The sequence below is a fragment of the Scyliorhinus canicula genome, chromosome 13 (assembly GCF_902713615.1).
Source record: "Scyliorhinus canicula chromosome 13, sScyCan1.1, whole genome shotgun sequence".
Lineage (NCBI taxonomy): Eukaryota > Metazoa > Chordata > Chondrichthyes > Carcharhiniformes > Scyliorhinidae > Scyliorhinus > Scyliorhinus canicula.
Window position 1 is genome coordinate 139,057,825 of NC_052158.1, and position 24,656 is coordinate 139,082,480.

Consider the following 24,656-nt stretch of genomic DNA (forward strand, 5'->3'; position numbering starts at 1 on the left):
AATGAACTTGCCGTCAAATGATAAGGTTCAGGCGCTGCGTCCTTCCTGCGCCAGATTCAGCACTTCTTCCAAACCTGATGGCAAACCCTTTGGCAGGAGGACAACATCTAGCCCAATGTGATGCATTGAGCCACACAGACTTTGAAAGGCCAAGGCCTGATGTGCCTTTTAAGGTGCACGCATGCGCCATGGTGCAACAACCCAGAAGGCATTGCTTAGGATGCTCACAAGTTGTCCCATTGACTATTGCATGTGTGTGAAACTGCGCAAGAACATTTTAAAATGCTGAACTTTGAAACAAACAGGGTATGCACCAAAGAAATATGTAGGAACATTTCCCGGGCCTGATCCCGGTCTGTGCTGATCTAAGATATCATGACGTACTGGCACTACGCTTGACCTCTGCACCTCCTTGGGTTAAGGAGGCAGAAATCAGCCAGTATTCAACAGTGCAGTTTGGACACTGGGTGAGGACAGAGCCTGATCTATCTATCAGTAGTCCCCAAATGGTAGAAGAGCCATGTGAGGTGGGGAAACAAGAAACTTGGAAGGAAAGGAATTTTTAAAAGAAGGAACACACCAATTTCTAAACATTAATGCAAGATAATCATATTATATTAGTTACTGGCTCCTTATTGTAATATGATCCTGAGCAACCACACAATGTGCATGAAATATCAAGCTAACCAAATAGAAAAATACTGTTAGCTATATTAATCAAGGATTTGGTGTACAATTGACCAGGATCCAACTCAAATGTTTTTAATTAAGAGCATTCACGAGTATTTCTCAATTTTAGGTGAGCAACTTCCTCATTCATTTCACCTTTATGAGTCCAAAGTAAATGGACGCACACAAGAACTGACTAATGAGTATGGAAACAATTTTACTGTGAGGGTCGCGCTCACCGAATAAATTTGGTTTTATATGGATTTTGCTGTTCCTAAGGGAATCATTAATAAACCTTTACAGGCACAATAAGAAATACATCATAAAATCACGTGAGAAATGCTATGGAAATGGCAGTCTCTTTATTGGCAAGGTCAATCCATGAACAGGCAGCAAGGCAGCAAAGAATGTGGCACCTTCAAGTGCTGTGTGAGGGACCCACAAGCAATACGTAGCTCACTGACTACTTTGCTGAGGTCCAGGGCTTTACTGAATAATTTGTCATGTGAAAGAAAAACATGGATAAATAGGTAGAATTCATTTTATTTAGAATATTATACTTTAGAATTGAGGAAGTGGACACATATTCACGTATAGCCATTTTTACCCAAAGGCCTTAAAGATATACATGGGCAGCAATAGCTCCCAGCTTTAGTTTCAGCTGGTGTGAAACAGGCATCATTTGTACCATGCATAATCTAACACCAGGGACTTTCACACGAAGGAAAGATATGAAAAAGCTCTAAAGTCATTTTCAAAGGAACTTTAAAAGCTTTTCTGATGGCATTGTCACCTTTTCTATTCAGGAGACATTCTTTGATATTATCTAATTAAGTATATAAGATGATAAAAAGGTATCGACAAAGTCGACCTAGAGCGGATGCTTCCTCTTGTGGGGTAATCTAGAACGAGATTCCACAGTTTCCGGATAAATTGCAGCAGATTTAAAACAGAGATGAGAAGAAATTCTCCCTCTGTGTACCTGAATGTGTCAACTAGGGGCTTTTCACAGTAACTTCATTGCAGTGTTAATGTAAGCCTACTTTATAGAATTATATAGAATTTACAGTGCAGAAGGAGGCCATTCAGCCCATCGAGTCTGCGCCGGCTCTTGGAAAGAGCACCCTACCCAAGGCCAACAACTCCACCCTATCCCCATAACCCAGTAACCCCACCCAATACTAAGGGCAATTTTAGACACCAAGGGCAATTTAACATGGCCAATCCACCTAACCTGCACATCTTTGGACTGTGGGAGGAAACCGGAGCACCCGGAGGAAACCCACGCACACACAGGGAGGATGTGCAGACTCCGCACAGACAGTGACCCAAGCTGGAATCGAACCTGGGACCCTGGAGCTGTGAAGCGATTGTGCTATCCACAATGCTACCGTGCTGCCCTACAATGCTACCGTGCTGCCCTTGTTTTTATTTGTGACAATAAAGATTATTATTATAAATTACTTCTCTCAAAGGGTCGTGAATCTGTGGAATTTATTACCGCAGAGTGCGGTGGATGCCGGGTCATTTAAAGAGGGGACAGACAGATTGTTAATTAGTGATGGATTGAAGGGTTAAGGAGAACAGACAGGAAAGTGGAGTTGGGGCCAGGATGAGATCAGCCATGGTCGTATAGAATGGTGGAGCGGGCTCGAGGGACTGAATTGCCTACACCTGCTCTTGGTTCTTATGTTCTTATTATTCTTAGATCTATAGAAAATTAGAAAATCAGACTTTAAAAATTCTATTCCTCTATTAAAATTTTAAGCTCAGTTCTGTAAAAATATAAATAATTGGAGGTAAACAGAAAAGATATTAAGGACATATTTAACAACATGATCATGTATACGCTCGCACCTTGGATAATAAGGCCATTTTAACAATTAAATCATAGTGAATAATCATGACACAACCAAGAGGAGGAGTTATTCAAAGTGGCAACATCCATTACTGCTAAAGAATGACGTAATCTGGTTTAAAAGGGTTTAACTGATCTAATTTCCCTTCAAAACATCGGAAAAGTTGGAGGAGGATCTGGGAGAGCCCCTGCAATGTTTCTCCAGTGTTGAGGAACTGGATATCGGAAAGCAGGCAGCTTTTCTTTCCCCTGCCCTAACAACTGATTGATTTGGGGATTCGGGTAAAAGATTATTTTGAATACTGATGGATTTTTAAAAAAATTTACATTGGCCGTGGCATTGCATTTTTAAAGTTTTATTGGATTCTGTATTAGAACTTAGATTTTGGGTGCCATTTTACTAATAGGGAACAAAGCCCCATAGCGAGCGCATTTAGCCTTGTGTTTCCCAGCGCTCATAGCGTCAAGAAACACAAGGCTATAAAAGGCCACTCGTGTTTGAGAGGGGGCCTCAGTGGGGAACCTGTAGCCGAGGTTGCACACAGCCCCGATTTCTGCAAGGAGGAGTTCCGCTCGCCCCAACGCCATTTAAAAATGGCGTCCCGATTGCTCGTTCTACTGAGTTCCCGCGAGTGGAGCTCCTCAGTGTTGAAAACGGGCATGTGCAGCCTCGGCTGTGCGTCCCTGCTGAGGCCCCTTATACAAAGCGAGTTGCGTTTTATAGCCACATCTTTCTAGGTACTGTGAGCGCCGGTAAACACGTGGCTGAACCCGCTTGCTTTGGGACTTTATTCCCATTTAGCTAAATCGCACCCAATATCTCTTCCTTGGGAGAGACGTGGTTCACTTTCTCAGACCCAAAATAAGTGTGTGTGTGTGAAGTTGCTGCCTTGAACTCAGGTGAGGGTGATTGTTGAGGGAGTGTTCTCGATCTGTGGTAGTCTATATTTGGGGTTAGTTATAATCCAATTCAGTTAGTGAAGGGGTGATGCAGAGTGTATCAGAGCTTATTGTATAACTTGACCATGGAACATTTAAACACTTTGATTTCTGGATATTTAAGTGTAATTTAGTGACACTTACTTGTTGTTGGCACTGTGATTGGTGCAGCTGTTGTGCTGAGAAAATTTTTCGACCTGAATTTGTAATGAGCCAGAAAGCCATCAGCGGTGACACTTAGATCGGACAGGAACTGCACAACAATTTCATTTTCTAGGGACAGAACTGGCCTACCGCACAACAAAACAAAGAGGAACACAATTAATTGAGTTTGTAATGCACTGCACTGAGTTAAGCACCAACATTTATCAAGCTAATAAATGAACTGCATACAGCAAGAAATACAGAGAGAGTTTTAACTAAAAATAAAACGGACAGGCTTGGGCCAGGTAAACGTCTGTGAGGCTTGATGCCATTCAGCTTTTGGAATTCAACAGCGGCGGGCAGGTTTCCTGCAAACCTGGCAGCTACACCCAGATGAGGACTTGGTGGATTCAGGAGGTGTGCCTTCCACCTACTTCCTAGATTCAGCATGCCCGCCCTGTCTTGGCAGCTGGTTATGGCAAAGTGCTCTGAAATTCTGGTATTTTTGGGATGAAATCACTCTTCTGACATAAGTCCCGAATATCAATGGAGGTAGGAGTCATAGAGCTTTACAGACACAAAGAGGCTATTTGTGGAATTGGTGTGCCATTTGGAGAGAGGCATACCAATGAGTGCCACTGAAATCATTGCTCAAATGTTACGACTACGCTGGATAAAACAATGGTTCGTCCTCAACTGGCGCATTGTGTCCAGACACCACAATTTGGAAAGGATGTAAAAGCTTTGGGCAGCATGCAGGGAAGACATGCAAGAATGGCTTCAGGGACAAGGGATTTTGGTTACGAGGATAAATTGGAGAAACTGGGGCTGTTTTCCTGAGTCAAGGTTGAGAGGAGATTTGATAGCAATGTTCAAAATCATGAAGGGTGCAGGGAGGGTAGGTGGGGAGAAACAGTTCCCTTTAGTGGAGGGGTCAAAAAACAGAGGATCCAGATTGAATGTGAATGACTAAAGAAGCAAAGGCAATGTGGGAAAACATTTTTATGCCATGGAGCCTGGAATGCACTACAGGAGAGGGTGGTGGGGGCAGGTTGGATAAGCACTAAAAATGAAACGTTTGCAGGGCTCTGGGAAAAGACTGGGCAAGCGGGAGGAGCTGAATTGCTCTTGGGGAGAGCCAGTGCACAATCAACGGCCCAAATGGCCTCCTGTTGCAGTGTAACCATTCTATAATTCTATGACGAGAAGTGAGGGAAGCAGAAATACACGAACAAAAAAAAAATGTAACGATGGAACTCACGCTGGAGGGCTGTCTCCGCAGTATTTTCCAATCCGTTTTGCTTCATCATTTTCACCACCATTAAATACAGAAACATAATCATATCGGCAGTAGTTGTCTCTTTCAACGTCAAACTTCTCGAATTTTAACTCAATTATCTGTTAAAGGTGGAAAGTAATGAGTACCAAATGCTGAACACAGGCATTTGTTTTACCTACAGCTTAACTGCATTTGTCAGTATTTTTATGCAAAGATCTTCAAAGCTTGAACTTGAACTTCCCATGTTACCCCATTCGTCAGACTCTGCATTATTAAATAGAGTGCAACAAGGTAATTGGTATGCAAATACACATTACACACCGGACAACCGACTAATACTGTCATCTAATTAACAAACATTTTGAAAATTGATATATAATGATAAATGAATAAGACAGTGAAATCTTCCAGACTCTGCATCAACGTCAGTTTGCAAAAGTGGAAAATTATTTGCAATTTACCTGGGTGGGATTCTCTGGTCCCCCAGCCGTGTTTCCCGGAGGCGCGGCATTCACTGGCGGCGAGATTCTATACTCCCGCCACTTGTCATTGGGATTTTCCATTGAAGCCCCCCCCCCCCCCCCCCCCGCCGCTGGGAAAGCCGGCAGGAGCAGGGAATCCCAATGGCTGGAGAATTCCCACCCTTTGGCCCATTTGGCTGGGCCACTGCTGAACTGAGAAAACTAGATTGTCATCTTTCTTTGCTCCGACGTGGATAAAGCTATGGTAGCAGCTGCCAGGAGAGCAAGCTTTTAAGTTCTGATGAACTGCCATCGACCTGAAACATTAACTCTGGTCCTCTCCACAGATGCTGCTTGACCTGCTCTGGCGTTTTTATTTCAGATGTCCAGCAGTATTTTGCTTTAATGTGTAAGCATTAATGGGAGGGGTTTTCCGGCCATTCCCGCCGGCGAACCTCTCACTGAAGGTTCCCCGGCGGCGGAGGTGGTGAACAATGAGAAACCCCGTTGGCAGCGGTGGGACTGGAAGATCCCGCTACTCGTCAATGGCAAGACACCTCTGCCGCCGAAAAAACCACCGCGGTGGTCGGAAGATCCTGTCCACTGTGTGAGGTGCTGGGCTATTGGTCACAAACAAGTTACACAATGAGTGAGTGAAGGTCTTTCCTGCAAGAATGAATGGGTTGATGAAAGAAGTGTGTATGCTCACATGGGGCAATCATTGCTTCTTTATAATTTGGGAATGCTTCTGTAATGACTTAGGCCAGGCCTTTGAAATTGGCCAATTAGAATATAAGTTCCCTGATTAGTGGCCCAATCAGGGAACCCCTTTCTCTGTATTTAACAGGGAGTGTCAGATCCTCTGCACCCCCAGCGTAGCAGCAAGCGCAATGCAACTGGTTGTTGGTTTTGTAAATAAAAGGAATTCTGGTAAAGGGACTTCTGCCTCCATGAACTTATTACAGCTTCCTCTCTGTAGCACTCTGCTGCCCATTTCAGCAGGAATGAAAGTTCACCGGGAAGCTGATTGACTGATTAGTGTGATGAGATCTGTGGTTTCAAAGTTTGTACTTTATTGAGACAGACCCGAACTGAAAAAGAAAATGGAAAAAGGAACTGACCCTTCCAGTTGCTGTGGCTGTTTTTGTTACTTAAAGATAACATTAGTGGATCGATGTCATACAGACCATTGGAAGCACAGTTGAGGTTCTGCAGACTTGTGCCAATTTTGATGAAGACTGTGGGACTCGGGTTGGTTGTGCATTTGCTGTTGGCTGAAGATTGGGATAAATCCTAGAAGAAAGGGAGCTGAAATTCTTTGAGTAATTGAAGGAGTTTTGAAGGATCTTGTGACTCGATCGATGGCATATATGCTGAATGCTGAGCTAATTCGTAAGATCGATCTTAGTTGTATCTGCCATTTAATGTGTAATTTATAGTTTATAATCAACTACATTTTGCCTGTTAATTCATGTTTAACTCCAGTTGATTCTGGATTTTTGAATATAATTGGAATCCCAAGATAGTATGTAGTGTTTGCTTTTTTTCACTCTTGTATAATAAAGTTATTTTGTTTGGAACTGAAATCTTATGGCTTATAGCTTCCTTCTTTCAACAAATAACTGGGATTTCAGACTTTTTCTATTTTCAAAAAAAATTACTGATTTTAATGGAGACCAAAACACTAGCCATAACAAACAACCATTGATCGCTTTGCGGATAAATCTATGTAAAGCAAATTGGTTGATCATCAATTCATATAGTGCTAATGGAGGCCATTTAACCCATCATCCTTGTGCCAGCTCTTTGAGGGGTTTTTCCAATTAGTCCCACTCCCCTGTTACATAGAATTTACAGTGCAGAAGGAAGCCATTCGGCCCATCGAGTCTGCACCGGCTCTTGGAAAGAGCACACTACCCCCTACCCAAGGTCAACACCTCCACCCTATCCCCATAACCCAGTAACCCCACCCAACACTAAGGGCAATTTTGGACACTAAGGGCACTTTATCATGGCCAATCCACCTAACCCGCACATCTTTGGACTGTGGGAGGAACCCGGAGCATACGGAGGAAACCCACGCACACACGGGGAGGATGTGCAGACTCCGCAGAGACTGTGACCCAAGCTGGAATCGAACCTGGGACCCTGGAGCTGTGAAGCGATTGTGCTATCCACAATGCTGCAGTGTTCTTTCCCCATAGGCCTGCATTTTTTTCTCCTTTTCAAGTATGTATCCAATTCCTTATTGAGAGGTACCCTGAATCTGCTCCCATCACCCATTCAGCAGTGGATTCCAGATGATAATAACTGTGTAAAAAAAGGTGTGAGGATATCTTCAGACATGACCTGAATTGACCAGACAGCAAAGGAATATTGTAGGGTCACCATTGTTACAGCCACTGGTAGAAACAATGGTTAAATGTAGAGGCGGAATTGAGGCTTTGGCATATCGCATAGTCAATAATGTCCCAAGTGAAGTGCATCTTCTTCAAGCATTGCTTCAGCATCAAGTGGAGTTAAGCTTGTTTGGGCGAGATCTTTGATCATTAAGAACCTAGGCCATTTAACCTGCCTTTCAATGAGATCATGATTGACCAGTGACCTAACTCTCTACCCCAGCCTTTGCCTCCTATCCCTATTACCTTTGGCTAGTAAATATCTATCAATCTCATATTTAAAAATTAACCATTTTTTCATTTGGGGAAAAAATTTCCAAACTTCTACCACCTTTTCCTTGAAGAAGCATTTGCTAATTCTACTATTGAGAGGGCTGGCTCTATTTTGTTCCCACTTTTCCCAAAGTCCTAACCTCTCCAACTAGCAGAAGTCGTTTTTCCATAATTGGCTCCCTTAATATCCTGCAAGTTTCAATCCAATGGAGATAGAATTTGTTGGGTTATATCTTTGGACAGCATTTATCCAAACAATGCCTGAAAACATATCAATGAAGAACTTTTCACCATAAACTCCAATGAAACATTGGTGTTCATATATCTGTGATAGCCTGCTTAAACTCAGATTCTTTTCCTCTATTTTTTGCACTAATCAAGGTAGGCGATGTTAGTATTCGGAAACAGAGCGGTTCCCATATCAGGGATCAAGCACACTAGCTCAGGGTTTAGCAAAGTCAGATGGAGAATTAAACAACTTTTACTCTACCTGCAAAATGTGCCTCACCCCCATCCCCAGAGCCTCTTACTGCAAGGTGTGACATTTTTCCTCTTACCTACACCAGCCTTCCTGTGGCCTCTCTAAATGAGATGTTAGCTGGTGGCATATTAAGGCAGTTTTGTGCAGTGGGCCTGTGCACAATAAGAACTGGATTGAAACTGGCCAAACCCATTTCATGTATCATCCTCACAGGCAGGGCATGGAAGAGATTTTCATTCCATCAGCCTGCGCTGGATTTAAACCCAGATCCCAGAGGAAAATATTAGTGCCTGACTGCCCGTGTCACCTGGGTTCCGATCCCATTATTGTTTTGCACTTCCCATTCAATACAGACAGATCTGCCTAAGGATAGCACAAGTGGTTAGCACTGTGGCTTCACAGCGCCAGGGTCCCATGTTCGATTCCCTGCTGGGTCACTGTCCGTGCAGAGTCTGCATGTTCTCCCCGTGTCTGCGTGAGTTTCCTCCGGGTGCTCCAGTTTCCTCCCACAGTCCAAAGACGTGCAGGTTAGATGGATTGGCCATTATAAAGTCCCCTTAGTGACCAAAAAGGTTAGGACGGGTTATTGGGTTACAGGGATAGGGTGGAAGTGAGGGCTTAAGTGGGTCGGTGCAGACTCGATGGGCAGAATGGCCTCTTTCTGCACTCCATGTTCTATGATTCAGCTCAGTCCAATAACCTGCATCTTTCAAAACCAAGACAATTGAAACCTTTTGAAAAAGAGTCATGTTACTGTTGTGAGTTCACGAGCTATGGTATCTTCACACATTTCAGTAACCATTACCTGATGTTTGGGTGCCACTATGTGCCATGAGCAGGAGACTCCAGCTGGGTAGTCGTGGTCGGGCCAATTGGGTGTTTTAAAGGAGCCAGGTGATTTTTCCAAATGGCCGCCACAAAATTGATCATCTGTAGTGATTTGGATAAAAATGGTAGGTTATCCATTCAGCGACGAGCATTCAAAGTCAAATCTAATCATGCTTGCACTGCACAATTGTTTTTAGGATGTGGCAAAATCATTGCGCTAATGCTCCATACTTCAGCAATCTCAAGTCAATTTATTGCCCTTTCGTATTTGGTGCTTTCTGCTGCTGGCCAAATAAGGTGGTTTCTATGGGACGAGACTTGTCCCAGCAACCATCATAACACTAACTATTTAAAAAGGAGCTCAAGCTAATGTGCGCATATTTATTTTAATCATTCAGCTTCTGTTGAAACAGACTTGAAGTATCAACAAGAGTAGCTTTTACAGTCAGAGTATTAACTGGTATCGCAGACTAGTTTCCAGAACCCAATATAAACCAGGCATTCGATTCCTGTCAAAAACCTCAGCCACAGACATCTTCTATTTAGTGGTGGTGGAGGCAGGCAATTTCAATTGGGGAGGGTGGGGGGGAAGGAGGGTGGGTCAGATCACCTTGATGCCTATTGGTGTTGGGAGCTGGGGGGTTCACCCAACCATTGAGTGGTGGTTGGAGGGGGGGGGTTGGAGGTTTGCCCTCAGTGTTGGAGGGTTGGTGGTGTGACCATTGGGGTCCCAATAATGTCAGGGGGCTTTAACTTTATTTTGAGATTAGTGCGCCCTTTAACAATGCACCCCGTGGGCAGCATGGTGGAGCAGTGGTTAGCACTGCCGCCTCACGGCTCCGAGGTTCGATCCTGGCTCTGGGTCACTGTCCATGTGGAGTTTGCACATTCTCCCCGTGTTTGCATGGGTTTCACCCCCACAACCCAAAGATGTACAGAATAGGTGGATTGGCCACGCTAAATTGCCCCTTAATTAGAAAAAAATGAATTGGGTACTCTAAATGTATTTTTAAAAACTCACCCCAATCTAGGAATCCTAGCTTTTCCGGCGAGTTTAAGCCCGCACCCCCAGCTGACTATTTCACAGCTGCCTTTTCTAGCCAGATCAAATGGCAATCTGTGCAATTTCAAAGTGCTGGCGAGAATTACACAGTCAGCTGGGGGCGGTGCCGGCCTAAACTCACGTCAAAGCTAGGATTCCTAGATCGGGGCGCCCCAATCTCAAAATAAAGTTAAAGCCCCCTGACATTATTGGGGCAGCCAGTCCAGAGCCTGTTTTTACATCCCTCTTGATTTTTAATGCCATGGAATCTTCATTCAGAGCCAGCAAAGTACCTCTGAAGTCCAGTCACTGTCCCAACGTAAGGAAATGTGTACAATCTACACACACATACAGCAATGAGAATTTAGTGACTTGGTTGAATGATAAATTTTGGCGCGAACCAGCTCCCCTGCTATTCTTCAAAAAGTGCCATGTGATTTTTTACTTCCAAGGTTTCATGCTTCACCTGAAGGGACTGCACGCACTGGAGAGCTCGCTTAGAGTGGGCACGAAGCCACAGTCTTTTGACTCCGAGGCAGAGTGCGACCACTGAGACAATTTATATTTGGTACTGACATTTCTACTTTAACTTATAGTGCTTATCCTGCCAGCGGGAATTAAATAAGCTTACTTCTCTGGTTTGGCCGAATTGCTGAATACATAGCAACAAAACCATTTCCTGCAGTGTTGGCATCGGTTAGCATCTGTACCATCATCTTGTTGCCAGTTGAGACGATGGCCCCTGGCTTTGCAGTACCACAAAATCTGCCCAAACGTTGGCCATTGACGTGTCCATTATAAACATCGATGTAGTCGTATCTGCAGAGAGTGTCACGTTCCAGGTCGAGGAAGCGAAAGTTGAGAGCCACCACCCGGCCTTTTGGTACCTGCAGGTGACAACATTAAAAACCGAATCACTGATGACTGCCACTCACGTACCACGAGAGGTTAAAAGGGACGTTAACCTGCCTTACTGTGGCCAGTATAACCCACAAAGCTGCATGTACAGAGAGCAATGTTCACCTACAACAATTCTATTTATAAAAACTGGGAGATTCTCAATATTCAGATTCCTATTAACCCTAACCTATAAAGAACAATAGAACTTTACAGCACAGGAGGACATCATTTGTGCTATTTTATCTTCCGGGGAAGAGAGTGGTGTGTCAGTAATGTCAGATGGACGTGTAATCCAGGGGTCCAGGCTAATGCTTCGGGGGCACAGGTTCAGATCTCACACCAGAAGCTGGTGGAATTTAAATTCAATTAATAAGATTTGGAATTGAAAACCAGCTTCAATACTGGTGACTATGAAGCTGTCACTGATTGTTGTAAAACAAATCCATCGGGCCCTTTAGGGAAGGAAATCCTTACCTGCTCTGGCCTACATGTGTCTCCAGAAGCGCAGCAATATGGATGATTTTTAACCGTCCTTTGAAATGTCCTGGAAAGCCAGTCAGTTCAAGGGTAATTAGGCATGGGCACAAAATGCTGGACTTGCCAACAATGCCCACATCCCATGAAAGAATACATCGAAAAAGACTTCTCTGAAATAGTTACCCATTTATCCCCGTTCCCTTGCTATTTCTCATTGTTTTTATACTTTTTAAGATACTTATCTACTTCCTTTTTAAAGGCTGTTATGCATTCCACTTCCATCATTGTCTCTTGGGCCTTTTATATCCCAACAACCCTGTTGTTCTCAAAACACTTTGTTTGTGATGCCGATCTTCTGCTTTGCCCTCCCGTTATTGACTCACCAATGTGTGGAAATAGGTTTTCCCCATTTACCGTCTCACAGTCCTTCACAGTTGTCAACATCTTCAGTGTGGTCCTGTCACCTTTATCTGCTCTAATGAAACAATCCAGGATCCTTATAAACCACCAATCCATGGCCTTTTTAACCCACTCAAAACCCATTCATTTACATAGGGTTAAAATCGGACCATGGGCTCCATTTTGTAGATCCATTGTAAAAGTGGAATGTCTTTAATTTACTTCTGTCTATATTGTGAGTGTTTGCGCGCTCTGGAAGCAGTGCCCCCTAGCCAAGCTGGTCCAATACAGCTGCCACACCGACACCTACCCAACAATGCCAAGCTATGGCCTGTCCACAAAAAGCAGGACAAATCCAAATTGACCACATTACCACTCCATCAGTCTACTCTCAATCATCAGCAAAGTGATCAGCAACGGTGTCATTGACAGTGCTCGCAAAACTTACCAATAACCTACTCCCTGATATTCAGTCTGGGTTCTGCCAAGGTCATGTGGTTCCAGACCTCAGCCTTGGTTCAAACATGGACAAACAAGCTGATATCCAGAAGTGAGGTGAAAGTGATTGTGCTTGACATCAATGTAGTATTTGACCAAGTGTGGCATCAAATTGAACTTGCTGGGAATCAGAGGGAAAACCCTCCACTCGGTTGGAGTCATACCAAACATAACGTTGTGATTGTTGAAGGCCAATGACGTCAGTCCCAGGACATCGCTGCATGAATTTCTCAAAGTAGTGTTTTCGGCCCAACTATCTTCAGCTGCTTCATGAATAACGTCCCCTCCAATCGGAATATTTGCTGATGATTGCAGTGTTCAGTACAATCTGCGTTTCCTCAGATACTGAGGCAGCTCGTGGCCACATACCGCAAGACCCGAAGAACATTCAGGCTTGGAGTGACGTGGGATCTGAATGTTACTTGCCACATAAGTGCCAGGCATTTCCAACAAGAGAAAATCTTACCATCTCCCCTTGACTTTCAATGATGGCACCATCGCTGAATCCCCCCATTGTCAACATTCTTGGGTGAGGGGGAGGAGTCACCATTGACCAGAAACTGAACTGGACTAACCATATAAATACTGTGGCTACAAGAGCAGGCCGGAGCCAGGACGTGTGTAGCTCCAGAAATAGTGAAAACTTGACACCACACAGTACAAAGCAGACCACTCAATCGGCAATCCATCCACCACCTGCAAGTTCCTCTCTAAGTCACATACCATCTTGATTTAGAGTTATGTTGCCGCTCCTTGAGTGTCGCTGGTTCAACATTCTGGAAATCGTTCCTAACAGCACTATGTTTGTACACACAGCATTAGACTACAGTAGTTCAAGAAAGTGACTCACCATAACCTTCTCAAGAGCAATTAGCGATGAGCAATAAACGCTGGCCTTACAAGCAATACACAACCCATTAATGAACTAAACAATCAGTATTGTGTAATAAATGGGGAACTTTCTGAAGGCCAACATCTGTGCAGAAATATATAACTAACTAACAATATTTGCACAATATAATAGAATATCTACAGATAACTAGTGATCTAATCTGATCTACACAGAAGAGTACCTCAAGCAGCAAAGACACAAGTCATTTGGTAATACCTGCACAGAACTTGAGTATTGCAGAAAAAGGGCACATGTCAAAGTTTTTCATCTTGCACTTATCAGAACATTCATCAGAATACCAAATGCAAAGAGAACAGCAATTTATACTTCATGAGAAGAGTGCTAATTGGTTGCCAAGTGGACTCTGATTGGTAGAGGTATTGCCATGGAGAGTACATTAGTTAACTGATGATTGACAGTTAACTGACAAGCTATGTTTAAATACAAACCTGGAATTTTGACACATTATTAGTCATGGCACTGCCTCAGAGAATGGCAATGTGTGTACATGCTCTTTTGTCTGCAAAGGAACTGCCCATGTATTAATAAATGAAACATCTAGCATACGGCACAGTAGTTAGCACTGTTGCTTCACAGCACCAGGGTCCCAGGTTCGATTCCCGGCTTGTGACACTGTCTGTGCGGAGTCTGCATGTTGTCCCCGTGCGTGGGTTTCCTCCGGACTTCCAGTTTCCTCCCACGGTTCAAAGATGTGCAGGTTAGGTGGATTGGTCACGCTAAAATCCCCCATAGTGTCCAAAGGTTAGGTGGGATTGCTGGGTTATGGGGGTAGGGTGGAGGTGTGGGCTTGGGTAGAGTGCTCTTTCAGGAGCTGGTGTAGACTCGACCGGCCGAATGGCCTTCTTCTGCACTGTAAACTCGATGATTCTATACTTAAGTGTGCTACACTGCGAACTCAACTGATATTAAATTGGTTGTCAGTGTAATTCTGGAGGGGCTGGTTTAGCACAGTGGACTAAATAGCGGCTTTTAAAACAGACCAAGGCAGGCCAGCAGCGCAAGTTCAATTCCCGTAGCAGCCTCCCCGAACAGGTGCCGGAATGTGGCGACTAGGGGCTTTTCACAGTAACTTCATTTGAAGCCTACTTGTGACAATAAGCGATTTTCATTCATTTTCATTCTTTGCACACTCAAGATTTTTTAGGAGATGTTGTCCAATTGCGGAATCACATCTAATCCTGGACACGGTGTTTCAGGTTTTGCAATCACGGGCTGGTTGTGTGCGGTCGGTACTTCGCCTGTTGTGAACAGCCGACGGGTTACGCTGTTTGACAAGATCCACCCACCAGTCTTTGGGACGACCTACATACCGAGCATCACACCGGCACTGAAATTCATTCATCGCGTTACTTGTTTGCACCTTTTTGGCTTGACTGCAGCGTCCTGCTAGTGGCAAACACCACTTGTGTTGCTACAGCATAGTAACAAGTAGCTGACTTCACCTGTTGCTCAGGTTTGAGATACCTTACCCTTTCAGGGTAATCTGAGGTAGGCTGGGCACCTTTGAGGACCAATTCATGAGTCTGCACAATATATCGCAAGCAATGATCTGATCAGGGTAGCCATTATCTCGCAGGGTGTCTTTGATGCCCTATTTTAGCATCAAGTTTGCACAGCGAGCTAATGGATTAGGCCCTATTTACAAAATTGCTAATAAGGCCAATCTTATAGCGTGTGGAATTGTAGGAATCCCAATGTGTATATTGACCAGTGCAGGTAGGCTTGTGATACAGTAGCGGGGAACCCCTTGGCAGATTACCCAATGAGCAAGTCAAGGAAAGGGAGCTGATTTGACCGCACCATTTCAATGGTGAATTTGAGCGCAGGATGGAATTAGTTAAGGCTTGTAAGGAAATTCTTACATGCAGCTATGGATTCAAATGTATCATCTACATATCAGAAATATGTAAAGGTAGGAGATTAGGTGTCATTCTACCAAAGACATGTTTCTCGGGGAATCCAACAAAGATGTTTGTGAGAGCTGGGTCTAGAGGAGATCCTATGCCAGCATCATTCCTTTGTGGATACATGGGCCGGGATTCTCCGACCCCGCGCCGGGTCGGAGAATCCCGGGGGGGGGGGGTTTCAAGAATCGCACCGCGCCGCCCCGACGCCGGCTCGCCGATTCTCCAGCACCAATTTTTAGGCGCCCGCGGGATCGCCGCCGCGCCGGTCGGGAGCCGTTGAAACCGCCCCCCGCCCCCCCTGATTCTCCGGGCTTCGACGGGCCAAGTGCCCGACAGGTTCGGCCGAGTCCCGCCTGTGTGGGTTACTCAGGTCCCACACGGCGGGACCTGGAAGGTTGTCTGCGGGGGCCATCCTGGAGGGGGGGGGATTCAACCCCACGGCGGGGGGGGGGGGGGGGGGGCCTCCACGGTGGCCTGACCCATGATCGGTGCCTATCGATCGGCGGGCGGGCTGGTTCCGTGGGGGCCTATGTTTCATTGCGCCGGGCCCCTGTAGGGCTCCGCCATATTGCCTGGGGGCCGGCGCGGTGATGGAAACCCACGCGCATGCGCGAACCCATGCTGGCCGTAGTGCACATGCGTGAACTCGTGCCAGCTGTGCCGCGCCGACTAGAGCTGTGGGGACCACTCCGGCGCCGACCTAGCCCCCTAGGAAGGGGAGCATACTGGACAATTGAGGACCTTTGGCGCCGGAGTGGTTCACGCTGCTTTTCAGGCCGGCGTCAGAACTTGGCCAAGGGATTAGAGAATCCCGGCCATGATGTTGTTAAAATTTAACTCAACTGTGCAAGTTTCCAAGTTCTTAAGTTCAATGAATACTGATTCACATAATGACGGTGGGTCTAGATCGCCATGATATAGCGCTGCAGGGAAAATATCAATGGCTTCCTTGATGAATAGGCTACCATAGTTCACTTGTCAACCAATCAACACTCTCTTCGCATGAAGTATAAATTGTTGTTCTCTTTACATTTGGTTTTCTTCCAAATGATCTGATGAGTACAACACGAAAAGCTTTGACATGTGCCTTTTTCAGCGATATTAAAGACAGGATACCATTATACTAAATAGTACTTCTGTTGTACCTTCTGGTTGCTACATTACAAAAGTGACGACACTTTTAATTGGCTGTAAAGTGCTTTGGGACGTCTTGAGGTCATGAATGATGCTTTATAAATGTAAGTCTTTTATTTTTTAGCTTTTCCAAGTAAGCCCACACAATGAATGTTTGTAAAGCTATTTTACTATGCAAGGAACCCCATCCAAGCCTAATCCTGTCCTCCCCCAGTGTCAATGAACACAGAGTTTTTGACCCAGAATGGGAAACATATTTGATTTTCCCCTTTTTAACATGAAAGAGCTCATTCCAATCACAGTACGCCCACCATCACCACCTCCGCACAGACTATAGATTAAACCCCATACTTCCTTGGTCTGCACAGCTGAATCACTCATTACATAAATTCTCTGAACCTTCAGGGGCATATGCAAGGAGTTTCTCAGTTCTGATTAAAGTGATTTGTTTATGGAGCGCAAAAGAATGATAGTATTGATGACAGACGAAAAAGTATAGAGCCTGACACTATGAGGAAACTGAATAAAGCTCAGGCGATTCAATGGTAGTATTCAGCAATCTTTTCAGACGGGCACTGTACATTAGTTGAATTCCCTTACATTGCTGAGCTTAGTAACTCACACAAACCAGTAGGGTTGATTTATCTCAGTTACATGCAGTTCATCGGCGTAAATAGGAAATAACTGGTCTGAAAATTGGGCAGAGGCACGCTTATACCAGATTTAAGTCCATTTTATATCACTTCCACTTCCATCCGACATTGGCTGGGGTTATACACCATCTGAATCATTTGGCAGTAGATTCAAGTTTCCTCATTTATTATGGTCACCACTAGGTTCTTCCAGCTATTTTATTAACCAGACACACCCCAAAAGCTTAAATGTACAACATAAGTATTAGCAGATTTTGGAATTACTAATACCTGTTTTTACTGTGTACAACCACTTAATGTTATGTGGGCCTTATCTATTCCAATTACACATTACCTCTTGTAAGCAGCAACTCTGCTTTCCTCCAATAAGATCCAAGTGCCAGGTCCACGATCAGCATGCCCCACATTCAGAAAATGAAGTTCACTTTGCTTTGCATGGTGCGCATAAGCAACCACCTGACTGTTGCTTCTTCACAAATGACTCTGCCAAGCAAGATCTTGATTTTAAAATTCTCATCCTTGTTTTCAATTCTCTGTGTGGCCTCACCGCTCCCTATCTCTGTAGCGTCGTCCAGCCAGACAACCCTCTGAGATATCGAAGCAACCCTGATTTTAACCACTCCACCATTGGTAGCTGTGTCTCAGCTGCCGAGGGGCACCAAACTTTGGAATTTCCTCCCTACATTCTCTCCGTCTCTACCTTGCTTTCCCCCTTAAAGTCGCTCCTTAGGGGCGGCATGGTGGCGCAGTGGTTAGCACTGCTGCCTCATGGCTGAAGAAATAAAACGTATATTACCACCATCAGGCAGCTTAAAATGCCAAAGCTCAACTTAGTAAGTTTGTCAATGACACGAAGGTTGGTGGAGTTGTAGATTGTGTCGAGGGCTGTTACAGGTTACAAAAGGACATTGACAGGATGCAGAGCTTGGCTGACAAGTGGCAGGTGGAGTTCAACCTAGGTAAATGTGAAGTGATTCATTTTGGAAGGTCGCATTTGAATGCTGAATACAGGGTTAAAGGCAGGATTCTTGGAAATGTGGAGGAACAGAGGGATCTTGGGGTCTACATACATAGATCCCTCAAAGATGCCACTCAGGTTGATAGGGTTGTTAAGAAGGCGTATGGTGCATTGGCTTTCATTAACAGGGGGATTGAGTTTAAGAGCCGTGAGGTTTTGCTGCAGCTTTATAAAACCCTGGTTAGACCACACTTGGAATATTGTGTCCAGTTCTGGTCGCCTCATTATAGAAAAGATGTGGATGCTTTAGAGAGGGTACAGAGGGGATTAACCAGGTTGCTGCCTGGACTGGAGGGCATGTCTTATGAAGAAAGATTGAGGGAGCTAAGGCTTTTCTCACTGGAGCGAAGAAGGAAGAGAGGTGACGATAGAGGTGTACAAGGTGATGAGAGACATGGATAGAGTGGATAGCCAGAGGCTTTTCCCCAGGGCGGAAATGGCTCTCATGAGGGGATATAGTTTTAAGGTGATTGGAGGAAGGTATAGGGGAGATGTCAGAGGTAGATTCTTTACACAGTGTGGTGGGTGCGTGGAATACACTGCCAGCAGAGGTGGTGGAGTCAGAGTAATTAGGGACATTTAAACGACTTTTAGACAGGTATATGGACAGCAGTAAATTGAAGGGGTGTGGGTTAGGTTGGTCTTAGATTAGGATAAATGTCGGCACAACATCGTGGGCTGAAGGGCGTGTACTGTTCTATGTTCAACTTATATAGCTCAAAATTTTTAGGGGCGGGATGGGGATGCAGTGGTTAGCACTGCTGCCTACGGTGCTGAGGTCCCAGGTTCGATCCCAGCCCTGTGTCACTGTCCGTGTGGGGTTTGCACATTCTCCCCGTGTCTGCGTGTGTCTCACCCCCACAACTCAAAGATGTGCAGGGTAGGTGGACTGGCCATGCTAAATTGCCCCTTAATTGGGGGGAAAAAAATTGGGTACTAAATAAATAAATAAAAATAAAGTCACTCCTTAAAACCTAAATGTTTGTGCTAGCTTTGGTCATCCAACCTGACATTTCATTATGACGCCACGGTGTCATATTCTGTTTTATAATGCTGCTGCGAAGCATCTTGGGCAGTTTAATTATGTTAAAGTTGCTGCACAAATACAAGTTGTTGTTGTTACCTATCCCAAGGGGTTTTTTTTTTTTGCTCACATTACTGAAGTTCTGTAAAGATCATCACTGAGTTATTGAAGAACTATTGCATGGGCAAAGAACCAGAGGGTGTGGGTGTCCTTGGAACCATACCTCAACATGAGTCATTGCTCAAGCAAAAGAAACTGGAGAGCAGTGACTCTGTTTGCTGACTTCCCTGATGGAAACACAAATACCACATTTAACATGTAATGATGAAAAGGGAATTAAAAATTGCACTGGAGTATCAACATGCTGTCACAAAGTCTGAGGTTGTATGTTGGGCGTACAGCGGTTAGCACTGCTGCCTCACAGTGCCAGGGGCCACCGTTCGATTCCAGCCTTTGGTGACCGTCTGTGTGCACTTTGCACGCTCTCTCCGTGGCTGCGTGGGTTTCCTCCGTGTACCCTGGTTTCTTCCCACAATCCAAAGATGTGCAGGTTGGGTGGATTGGCCATGATCAATTGCCCCTTCGTGTCCAAAGATGTGTAGTTAGATGAGGATATGGGGATAAGGTGGGGAAGTGCATCTTGGTAGTGTGCTCTTTCGGAGGGTCGGTGCAGACTAAATGAGCCTAATGACTTCCTCCTGCACTGTAGGGATTCTATGTTTCTCAAGCCCAGGGTTTTCCATAGTCTACCCCTTCGCCAGGAAATTGAGAAAGGGCTGCCACCGCCGAAAGAACCCCTGTACCGACCCCTCAGGGCAAATTTCATCCTCTCCAACTTGATGAACCCAGCCATATCGTTGACCCAGGTCTCCGAACTCGGGGGCCACGTATCCCTCCACTGTAACAGAATCCTGCGCCGGGCTACTAGAGACGCAAAGGTCAGAATGCCGGCCTCTCTCGCCTCCTGCACTCCCGGCTCCGAAGCTACCCCAAAGATCGCCAGCCCCCAGCCCGGCCTGACCCTAGACCCGACCACTTCTGACAAAATCCCCGCCACCCCCTTCCAAAACTCCTCCAGAGCCGGATATGCCCAAAACATATGGGTGTGGTTTGCCGGGCCACCCGAACACCTCCCACACCTGTCTTCCCCTCCGAAAAACTGGCTCATCCTTGCCCCCGTCATGTGAGCCCTGTGCAGCACCTTCAGCTGAATTAGGCTGAGCCGTGTGCAAGAGGAGGAAGAATTCACCCTCTCCAGGGCGTCCGACCACGTCCCGTCCTCAATCTCTTCCCCTAGCACTTCCTCCCATTTCGCTTTGAGCTCATCTACTGAGGCCTCCTCCTCCTGCATCAGTTGGTAGATAGCCGAGATCTTCCCTTCCCCGACCCACGTCCCCGAAAGCACCCTATCTTGCATCCCCCTAGGCGGCAGCCGCGGAAACTCCTCCACCTGCCTCTTATCTGCATATACCTAATCCTGATCTGCATATACCTAAAAGCATTCCCAGGGGGGAGGTTCCACTTCCCCACCAGCTCCTCCAGAGTCGCGAACTTCCCATCCAAGAAGAGGTCCCCAAACTGTCTGACGCCTGCCCTGTGCCAACTCCCAAATCCCCCACCCGTCCTCCCTGGCGCAAAACGGTCATTGCCCCGTATCGGGGCCCAAACTGAGGCCTTTACTTCCCCCCTATGCCGCCTCCACTGTCCCCAGATTTTGAGGGACGCAACCACCACCGGACTCGTGGAGTACTTTGCCCAGGGGAGTGGAAGTGGGGCCATCACCAAAGCCTCCGGACACGTACCCGCACAGGACGCTACCTCCAATCTCTTCCATGCGTCACCCTACCCTTCCGTTACCCGCCTGCGAATCATCGCCACGTTCGCCGCCCAATAATATCCACACAGGTTGGGCAGCGCCAGGCCCCCTACCTCCCTTCTTCGCACCAAAAATACCCTCCTTACTCTCGGGGCCTTCCGCGCCCACACGAACCCCAGAATCGACTTATTCACCCTTCTGAATAAAGCCTTCGGGATCAATATGGGGAGGCACTGGAAAAGAAACAAAAACCTCGGGAGCACCGTCATTTTAACCGACTGGACCCTGCCTGCCAACGAGAGCGGCAGCGCATCCCACCTCCTGAACTCCTCCTCCATCTACCCCACCAGCCGCGAAAAGTTAAGCCTATGCATAGCCCCCCCAGGTCCTAGTCACGTGGACCCCAAGATATCTAAAGCTCCTCTCAGCCCTCCTCAACGGGAGTTCCCCTATCTCCCTCTCCTGACCCCCCGGGTGCAGGACAAACAGCTCGCTTTTCCCCACATTGAGCTTATATCCCAAAAAGTCCCCAAACACCTCAAGTATCCTCAGCACCTCTGGCATCCCCTCAGCCGGGTCCGCGACATACAGCAGCAGATCATCTGCATACAGCGACAACCGACGCGCCCCCCCCCCCCACCCCCCCCCCCCCCCCCCCCCCCCCGCACAATCCCCCTTCAACTCTTTGAGTCCCTCAGCGCCATGGCCAGGGGCTCAATTGCTAACGCGAAGAGCAGGGGAGACAAGGGGCACCCCTGCCTCGTCCCACTAGAAAGCCGAAAGTCCTCTGACCTCCTCCCATTCGTCACCACGCTCGCCACCGGGGAGCTGTACAGCAGCCTCACCCAGCTAATGAACCCCTCACCAAACCCAAACCTCCGCAACACCTCCCACAGGTAACTCCACTCCATCCTATCAAAAGCTCTCTCCGCATCCATGGACGCCACTATTTCTGACTCCCCAGCCACCGGCGCCATCATCAGAACATTCAGGAGGCTCCGCACGTTGGCATTCAATTGTCTCCCCTTTACATACCCCGTTTGGTCCTCATGGATCACCGTCGGGACCACATCCTCCACCCTCCTGGACAGCACCTCTGCCAACAACTTGACATCTACTTTAAGGAGCGAGATCGGCCTATAAGACCCACACTGAGGGGGTCCCCCGTCCCGCTTCAGGAGCAAAGAGATAATTGCCCTGGATATCGTCGGGAGCAGCGCCCCCCCCCCCCCCCCCCCCCCCCCCCCCCCTCCCTGGCCTCATTCAGGGTCCTCACCAGCAGCGGATCCAGCAAATCTGAAAATGTCTTGTAAAATTCCACCGGGAACCCGTCAGGTCCCGGCGCCCTCCCTGTCTGCATGCCTCCCAATGCCTCCACCAGCTCCTCCAACTCAATTGGGGCCCCCAAATCCTCCACCCGCTCGTCCCCTACTCTTGGGAACTCCAGCTTATCCAAAAAGCGGTCCATCCCGCCTCCTTCCCCGGGGGGTACCGCCCGGTACAGCTCCTCATAAAAGGATCTGAACACCCCATTGATGTCCTTTCCACCCCGCACTAAGTTCCCACCTGCATACGTGGCTCCCCCAATTTCTCTAGCCACCTCCCACTTCCGGAGCCGGTGAGCCAACATCCAATTTGCTCCCTCCCCGCACTCACACACCACCCCCCGCGCCCTCCTCCACTGCGCCCCAGCCCCACAGGTGGCCAAAACGTCAAACTCCGCCCGGAGACTGCGCCGCCCCCTCAGAAGCCCCCCCCCCCCCCCCAGGGTGTCTGCATATCTCCCATCCACCCCGACCATCTCCTCCACCAGCCTCCCCCTCTCGACCCCCTCCCCCCTCTCCCTGTGCGCCCAAACAGACATCAGCTCCCCTCTAACTACTGCCTTTAGCTCTTCCCAAACCATCCCAACCTGCACCTCCCCGTTGTCATTGATTTCCAGATACCCCTCTATACCCCTACGGATCCGCCCGCACACTTCCTCCTCTGCCAAAAGCCCCACATCCAACCTCCACAGCGGGCGCTGATCCTTCCCCTCCCCCACCTCCAGGCCCACCAAATGTGGAGCATGATCAGAAACGGCCATCGCCGAACACTCCGCCCCCACCACTCCCGGGATCAGCGCCCTGCTAAGCACGAAAAAGTCAATCCGGGAGTACGACCCATGAACACGGGAGAAAAAGGAGAACTCCCTATCCCCCGGCCTCAAAAACCTCCAAGGGTCCACCCCTCCCATCTGATCCATGAACCCCCTCAGCACCGAGGCCGCTGCCGGCCTCCTGCTCGTCCTAGACTTCGAGCGGTCCAGAGCCGGATCCAGCACCGTGTTAAAGTCCCCACCCAGAATCAATCCCAGCATACGTCGCATGAAGCCCGCACCATCCCAGTTGGGGGCATAAACATTAACCAAGACCACCCGCTCCCCCTGAAGTCTCCCACTCACCATCACATATCGACCTGCACTATCCGCCACCACTTTGGAGCAGTGACACATTATCAGCCGACAGTCGGTGCATTGACATACAGACTAGTCTTAGATGTTGTTTCAAAAGTATCCCAGCCGCAAAACGTAGCACCTACCGAGTAGTAGCAAAAAGAAAAGCTTCTGAATTTAGGTCTTATTTAAACATGGAAAACCCTGGAAATACACTGGAAAGATGGGTTTACCATGTTAGGTGTGACCCTACATTATTAACTTTGTATATTGACCCATCTTCCTGATGAAATGTCACCATAGCCAGGCACAAAAGCTTTAATACTTTGTTTTAGCTACTTATTATTTCAGAATCTTCTGGTTTAACACACTCTGTAGCAGACAGTGTGTTCAATGTAAAGTACACCCAATCTCCGTGTTGTCAGAAAGCACAATTAGGGAATTAAATGGACATCGAAGCACTTTAACCATGCTACTGAGATTCTGGGAGAGTGTCACTCAAGTATGACTTCGGCACTGCTCCCCTTTTACGGTGTCTTTGGTATCACAGGTCCTGGACGAAAGAGCCATAAAAGACAAAAATATTTGTTTTCTCTGCCTCTGACCTCTGCTCTTTGAACTCGTGAAAACTTGGCACGGAATCTGAAAAGAACGACCTAGACAAGAAAACGAAAAGCTGGAGATATTCAGCAGGCGAGGCAGCATCAGCGGAGAAACATAAGTCACTCATTCATTTTTCACATCTGAGACCTTGCCTCAGGACTGAAAGACAGGCCTTTTATATTAGATGGTGCTGTCTATGGCAAGAAAACAAGTGCCTGCTGTCAATAATAATTTCCTAATCAACAAAGGATTACACTGGGAGCCAGTGAGTGGGTAAATTTTCAGCTTCAGTTCTGCTGTCTGGGAGGAGCTGAGTCAATGCCTGATTCATGTCCACTGAGGGAGAGAAAGTTAGTGGGAAATTCACCCCAGGCCAATTTTGCATACCTCCTAGCTGATCAAAAGCGGCTTTGGCAGAGAAGAGGAAACAGGCCTCCTGCCCACTCTTTTGGCTTGGAATGGTGCATGGTGTGGAAGAACCTATAGGAAGGGGAGAAAATTAAATGG

The 24,656-nt window shown here is 46.9% G+C and overlaps 1 protein-coding gene across 1 annotated transcript in view; it reads right to left on the reverse strand.

Annotated features, from left to right (window-relative positions):
* The window catches only part of pcolce2b (procollagen C-endopeptidase enhancer 2b), a 41,946-nt gene that overhangs the window by 13,064 nt on the left and 4,226 nt on the right, over positions 1 to 24,656 (reverse strand). Inside the window, exons 3-6 of the mRNA XM_038816510.1 lie at positions 11,005 to 11,260; positions 9,309 to 9,433; positions 4,872 to 5,008; positions 3,611 to 3,756 (exon numbers count right to left, since the gene is read on the reverse strand). Of these exons, the coding sequence (XP_038672438.1) occupies positions 3,611 to 3,756; positions 4,872 to 5,008; positions 9,309 to 9,433; positions 11,005 to 11,260 (664 nt within the window). The remainder of the gene's footprint in view (positions 1 to 3,610; positions 3,757 to 4,871; positions 5,009 to 9,308; positions 9,434 to 11,004; positions 11,261 to 24,656) is intronic.